General features: G+C 40.3%; 2 protein-coding genes across 2 annotated transcripts in view; both read right to left on the minus strand.

Moving 5' to 3' along the window:
- scai (suppressor of cancer cell invasion) overlaps window positions 1–13,382 on the minus strand; it is a 49,276-nt gene extending 35,894 nt beyond the window's left edge. The window contains exons 1-4 of the mRNA XM_054756722.1: window positions 13,093–13,382; window positions 10,509–10,633; window positions 5,948–6,043; window positions 1,690–1,776 (exon numbers count right to left, since the gene is read on the minus strand). Of these exons, the coding sequence (XP_054612697.1) occupies window positions 1,690–1,776; window positions 5,948–6,043; window positions 10,509–10,615 (290 nt within the window). The 5' untranslated portion in view covers window positions 10,616–10,633; window positions 13,093–13,382. The remainder of the gene's footprint in view (window positions 1–1,689; window positions 1,777–5,947; window positions 6,044–10,508; window positions 10,634–13,092) is intronic.
- A 4,766-nt stretch (window positions 13,383–18,148) lies between these two features.
- On the minus strand, window positions 18,149–27,538 carry chsy3 (chondroitin sulfate synthase 3). The gene is made up of 3 exons (XM_054756720.1): window positions 26,539–27,538; window positions 22,436–22,719; window positions 18,149–20,662 (listed from the first exon to the last, which is right to left on the minus strand). Exons 1-3 carry the CDS (start codon window positions 27,092–27,094, stop codon window positions 19,094–19,096), a joined length of 2,409 nt encoding a protein of 802 aa, XP_054612695.1. The 5' UTR covers window positions 27,095–27,538; the 3' UTR covers window positions 18,149–19,093.
- Window positions 27,539–27,891: the final 353 nt, after the last annotated feature.

Here is a 27,891-nt window from a genome sequence, read left to right on the forward strand (position 1 = left end):
TCTAATTATTTGGAAAGTGACAAAAGAACACAGCAATATTCCCCCTGGTGGTCAAAACCAGATGTTGCAGCCATTGTGGCCATTGTGGTTTTCAAAAAAATATTTATTAATGGCCGCTGTTTCGTGGTTGACTTTCAACAATTAGCCAAAAAATATTGACAAACAACTTATACGTACCATTCTGGGCACTAGACACCAGTAATGTTATGTGACATTAGATTACCTTCACACTGCATGTAGCTACTGACACTGTATGGCATGTCCGACAAGTTTTCCTCCCATTCCGTGCGGAAGTGGTGAGGTTTTGGCTTCCTACTTTGTCCTACTTCCCCACTCCATTTGAAATGATAGATATATTAGATAGATAGATAAACTAGTTAGCTCAGTATCTTGCTATGCTAGCGGCGGCCATCTTTTGTGTCCCTGCTGTGATCCCATTACAGTTACAGTTATTCTTTGTTTTGTAGACAAAGAATAATTAGGAGTGTAAAAGTGACTTTTGGGTATTATTTCATGTCTACAGGGCTCGAATAATCATGAAAAAACATATTTACAAAGTCAGAAACTGGTTTTCTATGCTCTAACTCCGAAAATATTCAATTTACAGTTGTCCCTTGCAATATCGTGATTTGATTATCGCTCCCTCACGATATTGCGTTTTTCAGGAATTAGCTGATAGCTGTTTCAGGGTAGACTACGGTCTATTATTAGTCAAAACATATTGAAATATAAGTGATATGTAGCATTCTGGTCACCAGGCAGCAGTAGTGACACAAAACATTGAGACATTACCTTAACATTACATGAAGCTACAAAGTCACACATGGCATTCTGACATAATAGAGTAAGTTCTCCTCCCATTCAGTGTAGAAGTGGTACGTTTTCAGTTAAATTTAGAGGAAATAAATTGGATGCTAACTGGTTAGCTCGCTAACAACCATTTAGAGTCCCTGCAGCATAAGAGTTACGCAATGTGATGTAAACAATGAATATTAGGAGTGTAAAGGTGACTATAGGCGCATTAACGCATTATTTCACGTCTACAGGTCTCTAATAATGTTAAAAAACACATTTAGGAAGTCATATTCCATTTCTTAACGTTGAATCTTAAGTCGCGGTAATTCATTTATCGTGGTCAGGTCTGAAACCAATTAACTGTCATAAACGAGGGACGACTAGTTTCACATTCAATAGAATGTAAATGGCTTGAACTGCATTAATTCAGGTCTGGTAAAAACAATACATGACTTGTTAAATGTCAATCTTTTGATCTGCCACAATAATAAAATGATAAATGAAAATTCCTCAAGGTGATGGATTTTCTCACCAAATTTTAGGTGAAATTCAAAAGATAGGGAGGCGGGCGTTGGGAGTTAGAAATGTGCCTTCTGGGCTTGGGGAACGGTGGTTTGGTCCGCCTGCGAAGGTCATAGTGAGCTTTGGCTTTTTCCTGGGGTTTCAACTGAGGGCCCGATGTCCCTAGCTCTTTGTGAACCATGTAGTACATTGAATCCAGGAAGTGAACAAATTCCTGAATGATTGCTGTGATATGGAAAGGGGGTAGGATCAAATAAGATCTGCTTCTTCCCACTAATTGTGGAGTTGTACATTGTGGAACTGGAAATATAAAATGTATTCTAATGTTTGAAATAAACCAAACTTCACTAAACAAAAATCTGTAAAACTTACTAATAGTGGTAGTACAGCTGCCCAATTTTGGATGCAACTTCCCCAATTTGCCATCTCTTCAAGCCATAGCGGCTGTCCAGAACCTGCCTGTAAAAAAGTAAAATAAAACAAACATAAGAATGTGTGCACATCATGCAACAATTTCACAGCAATCCATCCAAAGTGCAGAAACAGTGACAGATTATTTGTTCTTATAGGTAACAGCAGCCACATGTTGCTAAACAAATGAACTTCATTAAAAATTGAGACTCTGCCACAATTTCATCCACTAAAATGCAATAGTGTTCCCTCATTTATCACGGGGATAGGTTCCCAAAATAGTCTACAATAAGTGAAATCCGCAAAGTAGCCATCTTTAATTTTTTGCAATTACTATATTTGCTTTAAGGCTGTAAAACCCATCACCATCCACTTTTCTCAGACAGGCATTATAGGGATAGTTTGGATTATTTGACATGAAGTTGTATGACATCCCCATCAGCATTGTAGTTCAATAACAGGGACTTACCTCCCACTTGGTCTCCTAAGTCCAGTTCTGGTCAGATTTCTGTGATGAAGAACCTGGTTCCACTTAGTTGCTGCTGGGGACAGTTAAGTAAAGACTTTGGCTTCTAAAAACAATATGCGTTCAAAAGATTAATACATTTGCATCACAAAAATGCCTTCTCAAAAAAAAAAAAAAAAATCAGACCTCAAAACGCTTAGCGTTATATATTTGTCTCCCGCCGTATTCCTGCGCACTGTTGCCTGTGCGTTCATGCATATGTGACGAAGACGCTCGCATCTACTTCCGCGGCCATCTTGTTTACGTATGTGTTCCACAGCGGAAAAAGATGCGAGTGTCTTCGTCACATACGCATGAACGCACAGGCGACAATGCGGGGGGATACGGCGGGAGACAGATATAACGCCGAGCGTTTTGTGAGTTTTCAGAAGGCATTTTTGTAATGCAAATATTTTAATCTTTTGAACGCATTATTGTTTTTAGAAGCCAAAGTCTTTACTTAATTGTCCCCAGCAACTAAGTGGAACTATGTTCCTCATCACAGAAATCTGACCAGAACTGGACTTCGGAGACCAAGTGGGGGGTAAGTCGCTGTTATTGAACTACAATGCTGATGGGGATGTCACACAACTTCATGTAAAAAAATCCAAACTATCCCTTTAACATTTCTCTTGTTCAAATTGTGTTTGAATTTTAATAATCAACCTACTTGGTTGTACTCAATAAATTTTTAAGTGACTCAAGCATATTTCACTCCTTTGACCGTGCCTCTTCGTCCTGGCGCCATTTTGCTGTAGCATTTTTGTATCCTTGTTATAGCACATTGCGCCTGTCGTCGTATTTTCTTCCTCCTCGTCCTCCAAAGATTCATTTATTCCGTAATGGTACCCTACAGCCGGTTAGCTTGTTCTTCTTCCATTATTTATTGGTGGTTATCAAGTAGCTCACATGGTTAGCTAGTTTGCTAGTGATGACCACCACAACAGGAAACGGCACAAAGGAAATTGATTGACAATGGTCTACAGCCAACCAGGACACAGAAGGCAATGGGCGGTGCAGACAGAAGAGAGGGAAGAGAGAGACACAGCAACCTCCACAGCACAGAAATACAACACTCAACTTCCCACAATGCAATTCTTCTTAAAGAGCAAGGCTCTGCCTGTAACAGAACAGAACTAAAAAATACCCACAAAACAGCAAGTCCGCAAAAGGTGAACCGCGATGGAGTGAGGGAACACTGGATAAATATTTGTAAATCTACATATAAATACACACACACACCTGATCAAAATTTTAAGACCCGTTGAAAAATTGCAAGAATTTACATTTTGCATTGTTGAATCTTAAGGAGGTTGTTTTTCTAAACATCCCTTGACATCCTTCCCCAAAATGCTCTCTGTTGGATTAAGTTCAGGGGAACAAGCAGGATGGTCCAAAAGAGCGAAGTTATTCCTCTGGAAGAAGTCTTTTGTCAGGCGAGCGTTGTGAACTGCAGCCTTGTTCTGTTGAAAAAGCCACAGACGAAGGCCTTCAGTCAAGAGGGACGCCCTCTGCAACATCTCCATATAGCCAACTGCCATTTGACGCCCCTGCACAACCTGAAGCTCCATTGAGGAAACAGTACACCACATCATGATGGCGCCTCTGTGTCATGTGGAAAACATCACAGGTGGGATCGCCCTGTCATGCCAGTAACGTTGGAAGCCATTAGGACCGTCCACGTTACATTTTTTCTCTTCAGAGAATAAAACATTCTTCCACCTTTCAATGTCCCATGTTTTGTTTTTGGACTGCACTGAGCACCAGTAACAACCTTCATTTGGGCCGTGGATCATCCCATGTCTTGACGTACAGCTAATCGGATCCTCCAGCTCAGGGCCGGTGAAATTTTTTGGGGTATACCACTTGGCCTTTTTTGTTCCATAACCCTCAGTATCTTTTAAGAAATTTCAAATGACTGTCTATTGCGTCCAACCTCAGCACCAATTGTGCAATGAGCGAGACCTTGCTTGTGTAGCTCAACAGTCCGAATGTGTTCAAAGAGAGAAAGCTTTTTTGCCTTTTCCATCAAGCGATCATGACAGTGTGAATACCCGAATCCACATTTTAGACAAGATTTTGTCTTTTAAAGGCTGTGGTTTTAAACTTTTGATCATCTGATGAACAGCCTATATCACTTTAATGCTTATTTGCAATAAATTGCTGACTCAAAATATTTCTCCCATTTCTTCTTTTTTTGAATTAGAATTTTGCATTTTCTACTTAGAACCTCCTTCGAATGCAACAGTGCAAAAGGTAAATTCTTTCAATTTTTCTTAAAAATGTTGATCAGGAGTGTATATACACATATACTGCACATACTCAGCGGAACCTCGGTTAGCATCATTAATTCGTTCCAGGAGGTCCGACAAAACCCAAAATGTACTCTAACCGACCAATTTTTCATTTCCAAGTAATCAGCTTTGGACACCCAAAACTGTGTATAGTTTCACATGCAAAAACAACTTGAAATGCAAAAAAATGAAAAGGGATAAATGAATATTTCACATCACGTTTACCTTGATTGAAAACTTGACAAAGACGTCTGTGACGCACCGGCGTGGGATGACGAGAGAGCTACACGGACGACACCTTCATATTTAAATAAAATTCTGGCACTTAGTAATTTGTGTGGCTATCGTTATTTTTCAGTACTTGCTTAATGCTACTGTATGACACTGGATTAAGATTAAGAGATTTTCAACCAAAAATAAATACCTCCACCTGCGACACCAACTTTCTCCCACATACAATGCTGTCCTTTCATCCCTTCCGAAAAGATTCAATCATTTAGCCTCTAACAAATAAACAAGGCACAGCCACCTTGGCTTCAGGTGGGTCCATGACCATCATTACATCTGAATGGTATGCTAACGAAGGTGATACCATCGTTGGCAGGCAGAGGCCCCACTCCATTATATCCTAACGATCGTCATTTGACACCACTAAAGAGCCAAACATTCCCGTTTGGACCTGCCTCCTCCTTTAGATGATAAATAGATTGGCTCTTGCACCAAGCTCTCACACAGCTGTCCTATCTAGCCTGACTGCTGTGTTTCCCACCTAGTCTTTGAGCATGAACTGATGAAGCCTGCTCGGATGAGAGGCAAAACGTCTTCTAAGACAACCTGAACAGTCCAGTTGCGATCGATTGAATAAGAATCAGCTTTCTTGGCCAAGTATGTTTACACAAACAAGGAATTTGACTTTGGTCAAATGAATGCCCTGAGACTACAATGACCTGGATGAATGAGAATATTCACAAGCATAACGTTCATGTGTGTGCTTTGTACCATCTTATCCATCTCGCTTATTTGTTCCTTCGCTTCAGTGTCTTCCTTGAGAATTTAATGTACAGCAGTGTTTTCTTCCCTCAGATTCTTGATGTCTTGATGCGGTGCAGTGTTTTCCTCTTTCAAATCACTGAGAACCAGAAGTCTTTCCTTGTCCTCCTGATATCTTCATTAGCTGATGCTGTAGTTGTTTTAGTTTGTCATTTTAACTAAATCCTTTAACTCCTGTTTCTCTTTCTCCGAGAGTAATTTACATACAGAGCCAGCAATCAATGTATATTTGTTCCGCAGTTGCCCAGTTTCTGGCCACATGACGACAACAAACTTGAAAGAAAGTTATTAATAAATCTAAAACTTTGAAACCAAAAGCATGAGACAAGACACAAAACAAATAACCACAGACGGAAAGAGATGGAATAACCTGTGCTGTTGCTGAAATTTCCACAACTTGGTGTAAACATCAAAAGTCCGCCCAAAGTAGGACTGCCACTGCTTGTGTCCATACTGAGGAAGGTCTCTGCAGCAAAGAGATTTAAGGACATAGGAGAAAAAAGATCATCTTAAGCATTCACTAAAACGTACTCAATCATACATCAATTAAAGGTAGTTAAAAAAAGATGAATGAATATACACTTTAAAAACATTTCCACCACAAAATTAAGACTTCAAATTAAGCCAAACATACGGCGACATTAAAGAAGACATTAAAAAACTGTGAAACACTTTTACATTTCAGAAAAAAATTACAAAAAAAAGGAGAAACAAATGAGCATTTTAGGAAACACATTAACAAAAGACAACTAATTATAATCACGCAATCACCTTTAATTCAAAAGGCTTCTTCAGTTCAACACTTTCAGGTGCGGAGTATCCCTTTTTATGCCTCTGGCGAGTGTTTCCCCTGGGGGTGGTCACAATAGGATTTTTGTTGTCGTTGTTGGCCAGTGGGGCTAACGACCATCCTGCATAAAGGGGGGCACACCCACCAACAACATAAATAGGGAGTCTCCACACTAAAAAAATGTAGAACTGAAGAAGCCTTTTGGATTAAATGTGAAACGTGTTGAACATGTGCCCTGCGATTGGCTGGCGACCAGTCCAGGGTGTACCCTGCCTCTTGCTCAAAGTCAGTTGGGATAGGCTCCAGCATATCGCCATGACCCTAATGAGGACAAGCGGCATACAAAATGGATGTAAGGATTGATGTCTGGAACAAACAAGAGTCCAGTTGCCTCGATTCAGATTACTATGACCTGGATGACTGAGAAGCTACACAGACATACAAGGTTCAAGTGACACAATTACTATTTTTTGCATCCAAGTGGCACAATTCCAATATGCATCATGGCAGTGTAAAGAGAAAAAAAGGCAATGCATCGGATATTCTCAGATCAGAAACAGGCTTCTTCCAAATGAGGGTAAAAACACCTCCAAATTTGAGGCCATGGTGGGTGAGTATTGAGTAGTTTCATCAAATTTCGTTCTACATGTTGCATGTAAAACTCATTAAACCTGAAAACACAAGTAGAATTGATTTAGACACAAATGAGAGCCCTCCCCATGTGGATTAATTATTGTAAATTCTTCCCCCCAATCCAAACTGGGGGTAATTTCTTAGAAAACATGACAGGTCAAGCATTACAGTCATCCCTCGCCACATTGGGGTTCAAATTTCCCAGCTTCACTCTATCATGGTTTTTCAAAATATATGAATAATAAATCATTACTGTTTCGTGGTTGACTACTGCCTATTATTAGTCAAAAAATATGCATGTTGAAGAAAAATGTATGTATTTTTGGCCTAAATTAAGCATTTTCAAGCATAAAAATGACTAAATTAACTAAAATAGAAATATAACGCATTGAAACACATGTGGTATGAAGTATTTTGCACTGCTCACTTACACTGCATCGGTCCTTTGAGGTGTATAGGGAACTGAGCCGAAAGGCAAAGCTCTCAATTTACTGGTTGATCTACGTTCCTACCCTCACCTATGGTCATGAGCTTTGGGCAGTGACCGAAAGGACAAGCGGCTGAAATGAGTTTTCTCCGTAGGGTGGCTGGGCCCTCCCTTAGAGATAAGGTGAGTATCACTGTCATCCGGGAGAAACTTGGAGTAGATCTGCTGCTCCTCTGTATTGAGAGGAGCCAGATGAGGTGGCTCAGGCATCTGGTTAGGAAGCCTCCCGGACGCCTCCCTGGGGAGGTGTTCAGGGCACGTCCGACCGGTACGAGGGCTCGGGGAAGATCCAGGACACATTGGAGAGATTATGTTTCTTAACTGGCCTGGGAACGCCTCGGGATCCACCAGGAGGAGCTGGACGAAGTGGCCGGGGAGTCTGGGCTTCCCGAAGCCGACTGTCACAGATTCTGTTCATTACTTTTATGGAATTTCCAGGCGCAGCCAGGACGCTGAGGGGTTCCTGTTTGATGGCTGCAGGATTGGGTCTCTGCTTTTTGCAGATGATGTGGTCCTGCTGGCTTCATTGAGCTGTGACCTTCAACGCTCACTGGTTCGCAACAGAGTGTGAAGCGGCCGGGATGAGTATCAGCACCTCCACGTCTGAGTCCATGCTTCTCGCCCGGAAAAGGGTGGAGTGCCATCTCCGGGTCGGGGATGAGATCCTTCCCCAAGTGGAGGAGTTTAAGCACCTCCGGGTCTTGTTCATGAGGAAGGGAAGGATGGAACGCGAGATCGACAGGCGAATTGGTGCAACGTCTGCAGTGGTTCGTTGTGGTGAAGAGAGAGCTGAGCCAAAAGGCAAAGCTCTCAAATTACCGGTCGATCTATGTTCCTACCCTCACCTACAGTCATGAGCTTAAGGTAGTGACCTTCGCATTGAGAGGAGCCAGATGAGGTGGCTTGGGCATCTGGTCAGGACGCCTCCCGGACGCCTCCCTGGGGAGATGTTCAGGGCAAGTCCGACCGGTAGAAGGCCTCGGGGAAGATCCAGGACATGTTGGAGAGACTGTTTCTCAACTGGCCTGGGAACGCCTCGGGATCTGCCGGGAGGAGCTGGACGAAGGCTTCCCTGCTTGGGCTGCTGCCCCCGTGCCCCGACCTTGAATAAGCCGTAAAAAAATGGATAGATGGATGACATGATTAATCAATTTTGCATAAATATGTTATATATTGTTTGTAATTATGTTCTACATTGTTCGATTTTTGAAAGCCAACGGTGAATTCGCAAAAATGACATTTATAGTTGATGACGCCACCCATGAAAAACTAGCCTGCAGCTCAGCCTCGTTTCCGGAAGTGACATCATCGGGGGACACCTCTCAGCTAAAGCAGAATGAACAAACGCTATTCAAGGTAGTGCCAAAAGGTTGTTTTGCTGCCACATGTTCACAGTATCCGAGTGAAACTGTAAATTTGTTTTCTTTTCCAAAAGAGGAAGATTTAAGACAAGAAAGGACAAAGCATATGTGCTGCGTGTGGACTGTTATGTCGAGTGGTCTCGCTGCTGCAGCAGTTGCAGGCAGATGGGGCCCAAAGTCGATAAACTCCTAAATGATGCATAGAAAAGCTCAAAAATGTTGCTCATACTGAAGTTACAGATGTCCGCCTTCTCCTGGCGTAAAGTATTAATTACACGAGGGACCAAATTCAGCAAAGTTTTGCGACTTTGCCGCTTGAAGGGCTACATCGGATTTCATTTTTGAAAAAAACAATACCGATATTGACAGATATTACACTTTTATGCCAATATTTATGCCGATATTATTGGACATCCCTAGTAGAAATGCATTTTGAAAAGGGATGCTATTCTGACAGTACACAGGGGAAAAAAACAATACAACAAAGAACGACCACTATGTCAAAGTTGGCACAAGATAGTAAGTCATGTCTTGTTTACGTAATGTCTTCTAAACACTATTTCACAATAGCTACAAGGCTTCAAAGCATTATACATGTTATACAAACATCTTTTGATAGCGATATGTTTACTGTGGGGGGCGGGGGCCGCTGGTGGCAAACATTTATTCTCAACGTGTGGCCACATATACAATCAAACAGGCTTTACAAGCCCCTTTACGCTCATTAAGAAGCCGATTTAAAACAATAATTGAAGGATAAGCAACACCAGAGTAATTTACACTTACCGTTCTGTGTACTCCATGTCTTAAGGCTTAAGTCCATGTTCTACAAGTTCTCTATTTCCTCTCCAAATGCTTCTTCCTTCTTGAAAACTATTGACACATGGCTCAAATCTTCGCTACAATCACTATAAACATCCTCCGTCTCGTACACCGCCATGTTTGTGTTCCTGAGTGATATTACTCCCATGATGTCACTTCCGGAAATGACGTCGAACTGTGAGAGCTAGTTCATCATGGGTGGTGCCGTGAACTATAAATGTAATTTTTAAGAATTTACCATTTGCTTTCAAAAATCAAACAATGTAGACCATAATTACAAACAATATATAACATATTTAAGCAAAGTTGATGAATAATGTCAGGAACCCTTTACGACAATGACTCTCTGTCCAGTCGGAGTCGTATATTGTGTATATGATGTTTGCACTTCAATTGCACTCAATTCAATTCATTCAAAGCAAGTCAATGGAACACCTAGAAGACGCCACTAAACTCACACTACTCCTTTCAAATCTTTCAGAAAATGATGTAAGTGTATAGAATCGTATTGAATTGTTTGGGTCAGGCAAATATCACAATATATATCGTATTCTGAGCTAAATATTGTGTATCGTATCGCATCATGAGAATAGTGTATTGTTATGTTTCATGTCTAGAGGGCTGCAATAAACAGGTTAAACAGGTTTTCTATGCTCAAACTACAAAAATATTCCATTTAGAAATAAGGATTCCTACTGCACGGAAATTCACTTGGTCTGGAACCAATCAACTGTGATCAATGAGGGATGACCGTATACTAACAAGGAACAAGTAAATTATTCATTCAAAATGCAAACAGAAATTTGACCAGAAATGTACAGAGTTAAGAAAGCCTAACCTTAGTCCATTGAAAAGTTGTTTGGATTTGTCCAAGAGATAGCAAAAATCTGTGACAGTTTTCCTTTCTCCTAAAGGAATATCATCCTCAGTCTCAGCTCCAGTCATGACAGCAATCCTTCACACCTAAAACAAAACAGAAATAGTTGTGGGAGACTGCTGCTAACAAACTTGAACATGACAATGATGGCCGATGGGGTGTCACGAGACACCCAACTCAGGAGACTAGACGATGCACAAGATTGGGTCCACGAGAACGAAATGAGACGAGATTTTAATTGTCATAAAAGTACAATGAAAAAAATATGCCTGGACAAACAAACTTTTTTGTTTAACCGAGTCGCAAAACAATGCATGTGCATTTTGAAATGTTTACCGTCCCACTAATTGACGATCCACTAATTGAAGATATTATTGTCAGCATTTTTTGACACCAAATAAACCACTGTTATCATGTACAGTATATCATAATAATGCAATATTTTCTTTGATACGTCATCTTTCACTCTGAAGTTGTCGTTTATGACATGTATTTTCTCACAGACAATTTGTACTGTCTATAAAACTTTGCAGCATTTCTTGACATGCTGCAACTGTATTAAGAGCAGTATTTTTGCTTACTACACCCTCTCTGAATGCACATGTCATTACAATGTCAAAATGTCCAAAATTACAATGTCCCGACAAAGAGCTACAAAAGTAGGGGTGCCCAAAATGCATATGAAAGGGATAAATGAACTTTTCAGGTTACTTTTACTGTCATTGAAGACGTGACTGTTCCTTAAGACAATATGGCAGCAAGATCAGCCCCTTCCTCTTCAAAACCACCTTCCTGTTTTGCCGTGAGTCATTTCTTGAATTCAATACTGTTGCAGAATTTTGGGTGAGTGAGGTGAGCAACAGTATTGAATTCAATTGCCGTGAGTCATTTCTTGAATTCAATACTGTTGCAGAATTTTGGGTGAGTGAGGTGAGCAACAGTATTGAATTCAAGAAATAACTCATGGCAAAACAGGAAGGTGGTCGGAAGGAAGGTCGCTGCCACACCGTATCTTTGGGAACAGTCAAGTCAAGTATCATGTCTTCAATGAAGATAAAAGTAACCTTAAATGTTCATTTATCCCTTTCTTTCATCATTGAAATGCATTTTGAATTATTTTCTGCATGTAAAACTATACAAGTCTCTTAACATTTTGGCTGTCACATATTAATTAGATTTACATTATTTCTTATGGGAAAAATGCATTCAGTTAGCGTCTATTTCTGTTAGTCAGACCTTCTGGAGCGAAATAATGATGCTAATCAAGGTTCCACTGTATTTATGTTATGTTATTCATTTTGCGTCCCCTGACTGCACATCACCGATACACACACACACACACACACACACACACACACACACGCGCAAACATACTGTATATACACTAGGGGCCAATCGCGAAATTAAAATGTGACAAGATTTCTCGTTCAGAGAAAAAATATCTCATAGGCACTAGAACCGGGACAATAATAAATGAATTCATTAATCACCCGATAACGGAAAATGAACTCAATAATTTTGCCGGCCTGAGCATATTGCCATGTGCATGCGTGTCCGTTTTCCTCGTCTCTCGGAAACAGGAAGGAGCGCTTGCTCCATAGAACAACAGCATGAACGGAGTGAGCCCTTTTGGCAGTCGTACAGTCTCTTGTCTCGGTGGGTGGAGGGGGGGGCGGTAGCACACACACAGAGTGCAAGGTAACCTTACAGAAATTACATTAGTATATTGCAATATATCCTCATATATTTTTTTCATTGTATTTTTCTTAAAAGTAATGTTAGAATCTCATTTTATAGACCCATTTTATGTATATGTATATATATATATATATATATATATATATATATATATATATATATATATATATATATACACATATATACACACACACATATACAGTATATATAATTAATATTTATTCAGAATACATACTTATATAACGTGTGTGTGTAGGGCATGAATGAATGTACGGCATCAAGTCAAGTGAGAACACGTGATCACATTATGTAATGGTGGGAGGATGCTACAGAGCACCTTGAATGTTCTGAACACCTGTGAGTCTTTAAGTCATTTCTTGGTAGTAATATACTTTCTGAATGTATTGTTCTATTTGTGTGCGGAAAAGATCATCATGCTTGCTGTATGGAACGGTTGTCATCCCGTAGTTGTCATTTTTAGAACAAATGTCTCCCGATGATGAGCTTTTGCAGTGGAATAGCTTTCCTCAACGGGACAAAGCATACACAATAACTTTATTGGTGCAGTAATATACCGGTAAAAACACATACAGGATACGATACGATACTTATTGGCAGTGATTATTTGTTACAAGCCAGTGAATAAATGCATGCAAACCTTTCAACCACAAATATCTGAAGTTAAGGTGTATCCACCACACAGGCAAGGCTGAGATTAGCCTCACTTTACAACATGCAGATATGTTACGTCACATGAACGCCATGGTATCTTGGTGGAAACACAATGGGCATCATATTGGGTGTCTTTGTTTCCATTCCACTTACTTGAGTGAATAATTGTTCATACCTTGTCAGCCCGCGTCAGTGATGGACAGTATTACAGCTGCTTCTCCGGATTTAGCACAAAAAGCAAATGCGAGCGATCTCTCGTTGCATCGTGACGCTGGACAATGACACAGAATCGCAACCAACGGATCTGAATGAAGATACTCCGTCTCCCGCACCGGAGAGGCTAAAGCCAAAATTCCTTGACTTTCGACTGTCGACACCACGGTTGAGTAGCTAGCTATATCCGGGTTAACCTTTTCAAAGTAAAAGCGTCACAAAGGATTTTAGTATATCGAAAAAATCTGTTTCCATACTTTCTGATCTGAGGCTTTGCTAAAAGATGGAGTTCTGGATTTTCTCAAAATTTAAAAATGTAAAAACTAAAACAAAAAAAAACAGCAAAAATGACAGAAATCAGCAGTAATTTTACAATGTTGTACGCTAACAAGAAAAATCTGGAATTTTATGACTATAATTTCATAATATTGTGAGGAAAAATAACATCCTTTTAGTAGCATAAATTTGAAATATTAAATAAAAATTGGATTTTTTTTTTAAGTCGTAATATAATGAAGAACAAATAAAACAATGAATAAAGTTGTAATTTTTGGAAAATTTGGTTGCAGTAAAAGCTATAATATTACGGGAATAAAGTCAAAATATTATGGGAATGAAGCAGTGGTTCTCAATTATTTTCTGTCATGCCCCCCCCCCCAGGGGACAGAAATGTTCCCCCGGCAACCCCCCCTTTAAAATATTATTGAGAAACTGGTAAGCTATTTATTTATCTGTCCTGTACAGACTGAACTCGAACCTGAAATCTGGAAAATGCAACAAAAATGGAGACTTGCGAAGCATACTCAGGAGTCAAATTGCATGCTGAGTAGCCTAAGATAAATTTGTACATGTTGGCAGGTCTGCACAAACACTGAAATTACTCCTTGCCTCTCACACTCCCCCTTACAGTTCACCACGCCACCACGCCAGTTCACCACGGGGGGGGGGCGTCCCACTATTTGAGAAGCACTGGAATAAAGTTATACTTATGAGAAGAACATTTACAAGAAGAAAGTTGAAACAGAAGGAACATTTCTAAAAAAACAACAACAGAAATGAAAAACTATTGAAAACATTGAGAAAGGCTTAAATAGCCCATGCTTGTATTGGCAGGTGCTTGTGTGTGATACTCCGACAATTTATGTCTCAAGCAGCACCGTGAGACAACCTTAAACCTAAACCTGAACTATGCCAACGCAAAAAAACACATGATTGTGTCACATGGTTGGAAACGGCACTGAACAATACACACACTCACCAATTCATGGGTTCCACAATAATTTATTAGAATGTTTATATACGTATTCTGTATATGGAGGCCAGTAACATACGCTGTAGACCAGGGTAAAAAGTCAAAAACTAAATGAATGAGTGAATACCCAAGCTGTTTGGCTTATGTACAGCTACTATTGTAACTATTGTTCACTGAGAAGTGAAGAAACCTAAAAACAGTACTTCCATAATAGTTTATTATTGCTGCTTGAACATTAAAATCCATCCCTATCACACTGATATCCTCATTACTTAGAAAAAAAGTAATATTTCACTTTGATACTCTTCACCCCTTTGTTTGGCAGCCATGCTAAAAGCAATCCAGGAAAGGTCAAGGCATCCTAAGCCGTTAAATACTGTATGTTGAAAGAATTCTTTTGATAACATGCCAAATATGGGCGTCCCTGTTAGGATACGAAGTACCACAGACAACCTTGTGGCTATCATAGCTGCAAATCTGTCCCTTTGTTTGTTGGGGAAACACACATAGCTCCTGAAGGTCCCTATTTATTTCAACCTTTATCCAGAATGGAAAGGGACCACACATGAATTTGCAGTGAATCATATACACAGTAGATAATCAATATTCAATATCGGAAATCAATATTGTCCCTCCCTTGCAATAGTAGTAATAATAGAGTACTGTAGAAGCTTTCTTGATTTGCATGGTCTGCATTTTCACCACGAAGCACAAACACAGACCTGCTGATGCTGAACTCTGATGACAAAAACATTCAAAAGGAAACCAAGAAAGCTTCCGTAATCCGCATATGTTTATACCCGGGCTGTCAAATGATTAACGTTTTTAATGCGATGATTCACAGGTTTCAAATTGACTAATTTGATTTATCACCATGTGGAACTATGTCTGAAATATGCACATTTTTACTGTATTTTATAACAAGAAAAATAAATTACAAGACATAGTTATGTATATTTGTGTGTATTAACAGCTCTAAATTATGTGGAAATTGAAATCAAGCTAAAAAATACCACACACATCTGAAAATCTATCTACATATTGCAGGGGTGTCCACCGAGGGCTGTGTACTGAAATGAAAGGATGCGGTTGGCCACTTTGATATTTTTGTGTATTTTTTTAATTTTGTAAAAAGGCTAAAGAAACGTTTTATATTATTTAACAACAAAGTTGTGTTTTATTATTTGTTATTAGTACCAACATTTGAGCTTCTTTACGTTTTGCCTTTTTGCTCTATTTTTTTCCTATTATTTCTACAATGTACCATGACCCAATAAAAAACAAACTGCGTGCCACAAATAGCCCCCGGGCTGCACTTTGGATACCCCTGACCTACAGTCTTGGAAAAAATGATTAGACCAGCCTTGTTTCTTCAGTTTCTTGTTCATTTTCATGCCTGATACAACTAAAGGTACCTTTGTTTGGACAAATATAACAATGGAAACAAAAATAGCTCATACGATTTACATTTTTTGGCAGTACAATGCTGTAGCTATTCATGTAAGAACTTAAGTGATTTTGGTTATTATCAAGAAAACCATGGAAGTTTCTAGATATCAGCTCTTAAATTAAACTCTTATGAGCTATATTTGTTATCATCATTATACTCGTGTGTCAATCAGATTCTTAAAAAAATCGACAACCATCTAGTTGAGGTGTGTTTTTAAAAGCTGGTTTCAACCGAAATCATGCAATAATTTAGATCAGGGGTGTCCAAGCTTTTTCGAGCGAGGACCGCACATCGAAAAACGAAAGGACGCAAGGGGCCACTTTGGTATCTTGGAAAGCAACACGTGTAGATATGCTAACAAGTTATATATTTTTTTATAGGTAAAAAAGCATATTATTAGTATGAACTTTACTGTTTCCTTACCCATTTTTTTTCCAAAAATATTTCAACTTTCTTCTTAAATAATCTTTGTAAATGTTCTTCCCATTTATTCCCATAACATTAGAATTCCCAACTGAATTTTCCAAAAATTACAACTTTATTTTCTTTTGTTTGTGTGTCATAATATTACGACTTCTAAAAAACAATGTTTTGGTTTTTTTTTTATATTTCAACTCTGCTACTAAAATGGTTAAAATGATTTTTCCACATAACATTATGAGTTTATTGTCATATAAATTGTGGCTTTTTTCTCAATGGAATATGACTTTTTTCTCTTAATATTTTGACTTTGTTTCTTCAATTTCTGCTGGGTTTTTCTTTTTTTTTTTTTTTTTAGGATTTTCCAGGTATTTCAACTTCTTGTAAATGTTCTTCTTCTCATAATTATTCATTATTCATCAACCTAATTATTCTCATAATGATTTGTTCCCATAATATTTTTGACTTTATTCTCATAACATAACTTTTTCTGCAACCTAATTTTTCAAAATATCCAACTTTATCCATTGTTTTGTTTGGTTCTCATATTACAACTTTAAATAAATAAATAAAACGACTTTCTTTAATATTTTAACTGTATGCTACTAAAATAACAAGCATAACCTTTTCCAAGGTTATTCTTGTAAAATTTACCTTGTTAAACTGACATTATTCTTGTAAAATTACTGCTGATTTTTCCATTTTTGCTGTTTTTCCTTTGAAATGTTTTTTAAAATGTACTTCGGGCCAACAAAAAAAAAGCCACGGGCCCCAAATGGCCCCCTGGCCGCACTCGGACACCCCTGATTTCGCATTTAGATGTAAACATAGTGATTGACAAACCATAATGTATATTTAACTTTTGAATAAAATATATAGTACAATAAGAAAGTCTGGACTAGGTATTTAAATAAAATTAAAACTTCGTGAAGAGGTAGAAAACAGACTCGCTGAAAAGGATTTGGACCACGAGGCCATCTCTTTGTCTGACCACTTGTACATGCGCTACATAAAAAAATCCCGTAAACCCCAAATATACAGAACTCCCCCCAAAATGGATTCCACTCCATTTTCATACTATCATCATTTGTTCATCTTTGCTCTGTAAAACACAGTTTCTGGTTTCTTCGGGGTCATTTTTCACCTGAAAACCCCTCGTAAACCCATAGTCTCCCTGCAACAAATATACCGTTGCACATAGTGCATAGCCAGTGACGTGCGGTGAGGTTCATGGCTGGTGAGGCACTCCTTTGGATTTTTTTTGGAATGTTACTACAGATTGCACATTAAGAGGATAACAAGAAAAAAACTTCTTAGTCTGATTTATGTATTTTTAACTGAAAAGCATTTGTCGTCTTATCTTTTATTTGTATATGAAATACAGGAGGTCTATCCTTCACTAGGAAATGCTCTGTTACTTTGTTGTAAAAGTTTGTTTTTAAAAGTTTAGCTTTTTTTGAGCAGTCATAACAATCTTGGCAGTCAAATTTTTTTCATTCATTCAGCAGAGCATAAAAATACGGTAATTGCATTTGACTTAGGTTTGGGCTGGCGCTTCTGTTTGTTTAATTCAATAAAGTAAAAAAAAAAAAAGCTGTCACTGGCTTTTCCTCTCTTTGGAAGGAAGGCAGCGACAAGCACCTACCAGCTCACATACACCCCTGCGTCTTCCTGATGAGGAAGAGTACTGTGCTCCTCGGCGTATAACATATTTCTATTTTATTGTCCGATTAGCAAGAGTAATGATGTCACACTCACATTAGAAGTCGTTACACAGGTTGTAGAAAGTCAAGGTGTATAATAAATTATTCTGCAAACATTATATATATATATATATATATATATATATATATATATATATATATATATATATATATATATATATATAACATACAGTATGTCCATCCAACTCAATACACTAAGTGCACTCGCCGCAGCCTCCTCGCAGGTTTCTGTTGTGTATTTGATTAGGAAATATGCAAATTCAGCAATTTTTACTTGGAGTGCATGATAATTATCGGACTTATGACGTCATACCGATAAATAAATCCGCTAACATTAAAAAAAATAAAATAATTGCCTTAAATGAGGCAAGATTACCCGCACTGTGCTGTGGGTGGGTTAGTGTGAGCAAATCAAGCGCTCCTTTTCTGTGACGTGTTGCAAACGGCCTGTCGTAACTTTCCTCAAGCTCACTCGTAAACAAACATGGCGTCAATGGTGTGGGATTTCTCTCTGTTTCAGAGGCACACATTTCGGAAAAAGCTCTGGAAACATTCCGCAATAAGGAAAAAAAACATTGACCTTCAACACATCAAATTTTATCAGCCACCTGAAACGCCAGGATGGCTACATCGCCTGGGGGCCGGGGCTTGTTCCTATCGCCACGGTGCTTGAAAAGTGCAGAAAAGTTTGCCAGAGGCGACCCGAGGGTTCAAGCGATCTATTCTGATTTCATCATGGAGATGATGTCGTTGGATGACTAGCCCCTTACCGTTGTACATGTAGAAGATACCGGCTTTTGTCAGCTAGTAAACTCCTTGGCGCCATGGTTTGTACCTCTGAGCCGCCACTATTTTTTATGTTTTGTTAATAGTAGTAATGTCGTGCTATTTGGTAAGGACAAATCTACAAGTTTGTCAAATCCGCTCTTACCTCCGGGTGTGCACAAGATACAGTTCTATCTAAATTTACAAAAATAATAGATATAATAAGTTATCGGTTATCGGGTAATTTTTCATCAAGACTGCCTCCCTTGACCGCACGTCACTGTGCACAGCGTTAGCTTTCCATGCAGAGATGAGGTAAACTTGTATGGTGGTGTCAACATAAACTGGAATGTCAGGATGAAGTTCTGTTATACGCTACTTCTGTGTGTTTCTCCATCCACATCTCTGCTAACTGCATTGTTGAAGCGTAAGTACTTGATTTGGACCCAAGGCACATTTTTAATTGCTTTTGATCAAGACTTGAGTTGCAATGGACAAGATGATAAATATGAATAATTCCTGGCTCCTGACTGCGTAACACATCTAAACCAGAATGAATAACTTTTGTGAAAAGGTCTACATCTTCCAACCCCCAGCCAAGGATTGAGGTGTCAAATCCACCAGCTTTTAGAAGATCACTCTTAAAAACACAGGCTATTCCAAAGCCATAATCACGCCAAAAACCGCTTTTTTTGGTAAGAACAAATTTGTTTTCTCTCGGGGCCTTATCAGCATACACTATATTTGGGTTGTACTGACTAAATATAATAGGAAAAAAGATCTGTTTCCCTTGCACAGTGTTATCTCTGCAGCGTTGCAGGGCATCCGCATTAAAGATAAGATCAACATCACAAAAGAATAGTAGAGTGTCATTATCAGACAGCGAGGAGCCCAGCTCCAGAGCAAATCCCCGTGAAAAGTTGCCCGTCAGTGGAATCACTGATAGGTCAGCTTTGGGATATTTCTTGTTGTAATCTTTGATTAACTGAACATGTTTTCCTTTGTCTTGATATCTCTCATTGTCTACCAGTATGACAGAGAGCTTAACGTTTTGTTTGGGTATCAAACAAACTTCCTCAAAGTTCTCCATAAAACGTACAAAGGTGTCATAGCGACCGGACAGCGGGACAAGGATGTTAACTTTCCTCTGGCTTTGCTCCCACATTTCTCTGGTTGACTCATAGAACTGAAAAGGGGACAATAACTTCAAGGAGTTGGATAGAAAAGATAGGGACTGGGATTCAGAATTAATGGCGGGCACGAGTTCAGCCACATTTAACTCCTCGCTTTCACAAAAGAAGGGTCGGCTGAAGGACTGCTGAAGGTATGCATGACGCCTCACAGGCACAGTTATTTTACGTCCTTTGTGTTTTCTGTACAGGAGCAGTAAGTCTAAGATGTATTCAGCCCCGTGCATTGGATCCACCCTGTAATAGCCATACTGAATCTCTTTAAAGTCTATGACACGGCCACGTGTTTTAGAATTTTCATTAATCATTTCCATCACCTGGAGCATGATGTCTTCTAATGCAGTTCGCAGTGAGGTACTGAGGCTTTGGCGTGCCATCTTGTTTTCAACAGCAGAATAAATGTGACGGCCAGTCAGGAAATCCCACTCTATGACATCATGGCGCTCACTGGGTTGATACCGCATGAAGGAGGGTGGTGCTCCCAGCTGTTGGTCCTCCCACAGCATTTCTGTGTCACTGAGGTGGGTCATCATCAGGCCTTCACGGTGCAGCAGAATGGTGCGGTAACGAAGCCTTGAGATTTCACGAGTCAACATGTAGTTATGGAGGCGGTACTGGTAGGCGGGCCATTTGTTTGGGTGTAGTGTGATGGCATTGTGGATCTTGCTACTGTGGAGCTCGTCGATGAAACCTTTCTTGTGCTCGTAATTCTCGTAGAATAGCTGCTGCATCTGTGGAAAGAATTGTCACGTGAAAATAAATTGACTATACGGGTAAAACACATACAAACATAATGTAGCCTGCTTCCTGAGTATCTAAAGCACAGCAATGCAATTCTCTTTTTCACCTTTCTTGTTTCACAGTTTTCATGTTGCAATTCTTTTTCAAACATCTATCTTGAATGCATAAATAGAATTAGACAATAATCCCTCGTTTATCGTAGTTAACTGGTTCCAGACCTGATCGTGACAAGTGAATTTCTGGAAAGTAGGATTCCTTATTTTTAAATGGAATATTTTCATAGTTAGAGCATAGAAAACCTGTTTACAACCTTCTAAATATGTTCTTTAACATTATTAGAGCCCTCAACTGTGTACCAGCTCGACACCCTTGGCAGGGTCCTTTAGAGTACATGGGAGTTTGCCCAACCAGTCTGCATGTGTTTTGTGGACATAGAGAAGGCCTTCGACAGTGTTCCTCAATGAATGCTGTGGGGAGTACTCTGATATTATGGGGTACCGGACCACCTTATTTAGGCGGTTCGTTCCCTGTATGACCGGTGTCATAGTTTATTTCCCATTGCCGGCAATAAGTCAGACCCGTTTCCCCATGAGGGTTGGACAGGGGGTTGAGGGACAGGGGCATGAGGGTTGTCACTGATTCTGTCCATTATTTTTACAGACAGAATTTCTAGGCGCAGCCAGGGCATTGAGAGGTGTCTGCACGATTGGGTCCTGCTGGCTTCATCGAGCCGTGACCTTCAACTCTCACTGGATCGGTTCGCAGCTGAGGGTGAAGCGGCTGGGATGATAATCAGCACCTCTGAGTCCAGGGTTCTAGCTCGAAAAAAGCTGGAGTGCCATCTCTGGGTCAGGGATGAGATCCTGCCCCAAGTGGAGGAGTTTAAGTACCTCGGGGTCTTGTTCACTAGTGAGGGAAGGATGGAACGCAAGATCGACAGGCAGATTGGTGCGGAGTCTGCAGTGATGCGGACTCTGCATTGGTCCGTTGTGGTGAAGAGGGCGCTGAGCCGAAAGGCAAAGCTCTCAATTTACCAGTCGATGTACGTTCCTACCGTCACCTACTGTATAGTCATGAGCTTTGGGTAGTGAGAGAAACGACAAGATCGTGGGTACAAGCGGCTGAAATGAGATTTCTCCGTAGGGTGGCTGGGCTCTCCCTTAGAGATAAGGTGAGAAGCACTTTTCATCCGGGAGAAACTCGGACCACTGCTCCTCCGCATTGAGAGGAGCCAGATGAGGTGGCTCGGGCATCTGATGCCTCCCTGGGGAGGTGTTCAAGGAATGTCTGACCAGTAGGAGGCTTCGGGGAAGACCCAGGACACGTTGGAGAGACTATGTCCCTCAACTGGACTGGAAACGCCTTGGGATCCGCCGGGTAGAGCTGGACCAAGTACCCGGGGAGAGGTAAGTCTGGGCTTCCCTGCTTAGGCTGCTGCCCCCGCAACCTGACCTCGGTTAAGTGGAAGAAGATGGATGGAGAGCCCTCTACACATAAAATAACATCTCTATAAGGCCCCTGAACTGGACAGCCTCAGCGCCTTGGCTGCATCTAGAAATTCTCTCTATAAAATTTATGAACAGAATCGGTAACAAAGGGCAATCTTGGTAGAGGCCAACGTTCACCAGAAACAGGTTCAACCAGCTGCTGGCAATGCGAACCAGCCTCGAGCAGCTATTATTCCATTTCTCTTTATGCATGGGAGATGGTGTACATTTTCTTTTGGGAAGCAGCACAAAATAAAACAATAATTCAATTCATACCTCATAAGACCACACGCACTGTGTCCCACCAAAGCGTCGTACACAACGGCCAACTTCCACATCCTCATGGGTTGTGTACATCTCCCTGAGACATGAACCAATGTGTGGCACCATCCTGCGTAGCACCTCCCTGCTGAAGATCATCCCAGGTCCACCCATGCAGAAGTTCTCCCCAGGCTCGAGTGCCAGTCTGCCCAACTCCTCTGCCATGCCGAGACCAGTCTGGCCCAGGTAAAGAGGCTTACTACTGTTCAGAGAATGCAGAAACAACTCCAGCTTCTCACCTGAAGAGGGTGAAGATAAGTGTAAGGTAGTTTGAAGTATGACAGTAACAGAAAAATAATACCTCTATCCCAGTGAGTCGACTATTAATTTATAGCCAGTGTTGGGAGTAGGTGTTAAAAATAACACAGTTACTAACACCATTATTGTTTTCCAGTATCGGGCAATCAAATCGATTACTATTTTACCATTTTTCATCTATTTATTCCTGTAATTCTTTTTGTTATTCTTCTTATTCCACCTCATTTTTGTTCACTAATTCCAGCCACATTTCTCAACCAATTCAAACCACCTACCACCTACTGGTGGTAAATAATTTTACATTTACATTACCCTGCTTATTCTACAGAGTGGCATGGCTCAGGACGTAGACTGGTTGTTTCACAAACTAATGGTTGCTGGTTCGATTTTCGATCCCGCTGTAATCATTCAGCTTCTTTACACATTTCAACATTCAGTCTTCATTTTTACTTTCAGCATTTCAAATTCCGCCGTGTCTATCTGAAATTTAAAAAAAAAAATTCCATAATTCAATATTTTCTGTGACATTTTTCCCATTGGGCCGCACGGTGGTCTAATGGTTCGCATGTTGGCCAACACAGTAACAGTCTGGAGATCGGGAAGACCTGAGTTAGATTCTCCCTTGGGCATTTCTGTGTGGAGTTTGCATGTTCTCCCCGTGTGTGTGTGGGTTTTCTCCGGGTACTCCGGTTTCCTCCCACATTCCAAAAACATTAAGCTGAGGTTAATTGGCGACTCTAAATTGTCCATAGGTATGAATGTGAGTGTGAATGGTTGTTTGTCTATATGTGCCCTGCCATTGGCTGGCGACCAGTCCAGGGTGTACCCCGCCTGTCGCCCGAAGTCAGCTGAGATAGGCTCCAGCATGCCCCCGCGACCCTAATGAGAAGCGGTATAGAAAATGGATGGATGGATGGATTTTTCCCATTGAAAACGAATTGACAATTTCAATGTTTCCCCCTATTGGTGGAAACCCATTTTACATTTAACGTTAGATGGAACGTTCACGGTTGCTGGGTCGGTCCTCAAATGGTGAATAGATTTCCACACATTTCTAGGATATTTGAACCTCATTCTACATTTCAGTTCACCTTCAGCATTTCAACATTCACACACAATTTCCACTGAAAATGTTTCCTCTAGTTAAAGCGACATCCCAATTGTTTTACATATTTGAAGGTTTTTCAAAAAAACTAACACAATTACTTGCCATGGTAACTAATTATTCTATTACTATTTCAGATACTTTTTCAAGAAAGTAACTCATAACTAGTAGTAATTACTTTTTTTAAGTGATTTGCCCAACACTGGTTAACACCTTCAATTCAAGTTCAACGAGTAGTGGTTGAACTTAATTTTTGAAGTTATTTTTTTCAACAGCAGTTTTGAAGTACATTTTTTAAAAGTTTTTTTCAGGGCACTCCTGCTACAGGAATGCCTGACGTTTGGCGCTCAGTCAGTGACTTCTCAACACAGCTCCTGTTTTTTTCAAAATGTTGGCCCTTTAAATAATTCATCTTGTCCTGCATGAGTGTCCGGGGACAACTTGCTCAGGCTCCATCATTGTACAGTAATCCCTCGCCGCTTCACACTTCAAATTCTGGGGCTTCAATCACGGTTTTTCAAAAATATATTAATAAATGACGCTGTTTCATGGTTGAATACAGCTTATTATTCATCAAAAATATGCATATCAAGCACATTTTGCATACTTTTTGCTAAATTAAGCATTTACAGGCATAAGAATGACTAAATAAACTAAAACACAAATGTAAGGCGCAAAAGCTGCATTCAGACGTTGTGATAGGTAGTATTCTATTTACACTGGTCACTAGGTGTCAGTAATGTTACTGTAATGTTTGGTGAGACACACAAGCACCAGACTTGATCACAGGAACAGCAGGCCTTTATTGCAGGTTTGAATTTTCCCACAACAGGCATTATAATCCCTAACACGGGCTACTGCTGCAGCTGTAACCCACGCCACGCTAAAACCTCGACACTGAACCCCCGACATCACTTCCCCCCCTGCCTCCCACTGTGCTCCCCTAGCACTGGAACACAACAGCAACACTCATAAGTCTTATTTATGTCTTAAATGAGTTATTTTCTCTTATGGCATTATATTGGGTAATGCTAGTGTATAGGTGACTATAGGGTATTATTTAGAGGGCACTAATAATGTTAAAATCTGTATTTTGAAGGTCATAAACTGGTATTCTATGCTCTAACCACAAAAATATTTGATTTTTAAATAAGGAATCCTACTTTGCGGAAATTCACTTATCACAGTTGGGTCTGGAACCAAATAACCGCGATAAACGAGGGATTACTGTAGTTATTTAGGAGGACTATGAAGCGATACATGAATTAATTGACAAATCTTTACACAACTAAAATTGCAGGGACATAGATGACCTCAATGTATCCCACTCAGCATCCTTCTGTTCATGACAGTATAACGTATGTACCATAATAATTATAATAAAGAATAACAATAACAACAACTTGGGTTTATATAGCACCTTTCAAGGGACCCGGGAACCCTGAGTATGTTGTACCACAAAATGAGGTTGTATCAGCTCACATGAAACTTTTAGACCAGGGTTGTTCAAAGTTTTTCAACCGGAAAACCGAAACATCTAATCGATGTTGATATTTTTCATTTAGTAAAACAAAAGTCTTCTGAGAAAAATGGCTGTATGATAACCAAGACAGTGTCTGAAAACCGCGACATATTTTTGGCAATACAGCCTTCCCTCGTTTATCGCGGAGGATAGCTTCCCAAAATAGCCCACAATAAGTGAAATCCGCAAAGTATCCAACTTCATTTTTACAATTATTATATACGTTTTAAGGCTGTAAAACCCCTCATCATACACTTTATACACTTTTCTCAGACAGGCAATAACCTTTTCTCAAATTTCTCTCGTTTAAACCCTCTCGAATAAGTTCAAACCTTCGTTTTAATTTTAATGATCAACCTTAATGAGCAACACAAGAAATTATTAAGTCACTCACACATATTTCACTCCTGTGACCGTGCCTTTTCGTCCTGGCGCCGTTCCGCTGTACTGTAGCGTTTTTGTATCCTTGTTAAAACATATTGCTGCAGACGAACCGAAGATTCATTTACAAGCCAGCAGGCAAGCAAGCTAGCGTTGACACAGGAGACGTGGCAGGACGGCATGGAGGAGATTGATTGGCAATGGTCTACAGCCAATCAGGACGCAGGAAACAACGGGCGGTGCAGACAGACGAGAGAGGCAAGAGATAGACACGCAACTTCCCACAATGCAATTCTTCTTAAAGGGCCAGGCTCAGGCTGTAAGAGCGTTCATATCTGTAATTTAAAAAAACAAGCACTAAATGTGAATCCGCGATAGAGCGAAGGAACACTGTATTCTGTGTCAAAAACCAGGACATATGAAAACTGAGCTTCCACTTTATATAGTTAAAGGGGAAAAAACGCATGCTTGTCAGCTTTGTTGTATTAGCACAGACATTTCAACTTACTCCCCCAGTTTTGTTGTTTTCTTTTTGCAAATAGTACTTTTACAATGTCTCACAGGAAAATAAAAGATGAGCTCCACGGGCAGCACTTTGGACACCCCTGTATTAATCGGACCTTTGATGGCATTATTTCAATTAGAAAGATGTTACTGCGTCACCAAAATGTAAGACATGGATACATGTACTTGGGCCATGTACTTGTTATGTACCATGTTGAGATCTCAAGCAACACCAAAGGAGGAAATTCCCTAATTATTTGAAACAACACTGAAACAAATCATAATCACCTCTTATATAAACATCATCATCCGCTCGCATGAACCACTCATATTTATCCAGGTAATGATCATGGATGTACTTCAGCATCATAAATGACTTCTTCTGCGGTGGATAGGAGTCGTCCACGCCGGCCAGTGAGACCACCGGAAGCGGAACAGGGACGTGCACGTTGTCAGAGCCATCACTGGAGAAGAACTCCACCCTTCCGGGAATTGAACGTGTCCAGGTGTTGAACGCAGCCACGGCCCGGGAAGCCAGGTACTTTTTGGCGGTCATCACACCCACATAGAGGAACCGTGTGGGGCGGCTTATGGCTTCCCGGGCATCTCCACGACGGTCAGGCTTGCTTTCCTCCTGTCTGAAGAAGTGACTTCCCCGGTCGTCAGCGTCACCGAGATTTCCCGGCATTTTCCCGGCGGCGGACTCACTTTTGAACGAACACAGGGGGGATTCATTCCGTTGACTTTCCAGAACTTGGGGTACAATGAACCAAGAGCACACAGTGAATCCGAGAATGACACCGAATACCACCGTGGTCCACTGTCTCCTTGATTGCAAAGGCATGCTTGAAGAATTCCAAGCTGGAGGGAGTGTTGGTGTATGAATGCTGTCCTTGTCTGGAGAGGTGCTGACGTGTATGGCAATACACTGCTGTCCTACCACATGTGGGGGGGAACACTCTGCACTTCTGGTAGCAGGGCTTCAGGAATTCACTCTCCGTTTCTTCTGCAGTATAGTCAACTCCATCATCAATTGCCTTCAACGCTAAATCTGCTAATTTAGCTTCCAATTATTCCCAAACTACAATCAGATAGAAGGACGTCTAATCTTACCACTGCGTCTTTATCGGATTAGTAAATCCGGCCAAAGATATAACACTGGCAACCAAGTACTTTCCATTTCAAACTCGTTCGCAGTGTCGTCGATAAAGTGGTCTTCGTTTCGCTGATTTGACTCCATGATTGGAGGCGGTGTCTTGGCAACATTTCCTTTTATCTTCCGACGACCTTTTCAGAGTAAAAGCACAACACTTCTACGAACAAACTATTGAATAATGAGGTAATCGTTTGTTTCTTAAAAGGATATTTGATTAAAAAGGGCGTTATACTTAGAGTAGTTCTATCTATCGATCTATTAGTGTAGCTGCCATTTGTTTTTCATGAGCTGTACTAAACGAGTCTGCCAAAAGGTGGCACCAGAGCCCAAGTTAAATCAGTCGACAAGGCCGCTTGGCGGTGCTTTGTAGCCTGCAATAGTAATTTGCAATTTTGTTTTGTGTCTAAGATCGAATACCTGCACTTCCGTCAAGGCACTTCAGTTGAATTTTGACAGTACAGTGCTGTCCCAAATCCAATACTATA

This window comes from Dunckerocampus dactyliophorus, chromosome 17 (assembly GCF_027744805.1).
Source record: "Dunckerocampus dactyliophorus isolate RoL2022-P2 chromosome 17, RoL_Ddac_1.1, whole genome shotgun sequence".
Taxonomy (NCBI): domain Eukaryota; kingdom Metazoa; phylum Chordata; class Actinopteri; order Syngnathiformes; family Syngnathidae; genus Dunckerocampus; species Dunckerocampus dactyliophorus.

Bases quoted from the DNA above. Each gene is read 5' to 3' on its own strand.
- chsy3 (XM_054756720.1), bottom strand. From the start codon at position 27,094: ATGCCTTTGCAATCAAGGAGACAGTGGACCACGGTGGTATTCGGTGTC. The intron at 22,720-26,538 runs GTGATTATGATT...CACCCTCTTCAG, and splicing joins TGATGATGTTTATATAAGAG to GTGAGAAGCTGGAGTTGTTT. The intron at 20,663-22,435 runs GTATGAATTGAA...TTCTTTCCACAG, and splicing joins AGTGCGTGTGGTCTTATGAG to ATGCAGCAGCTATTCTACGA.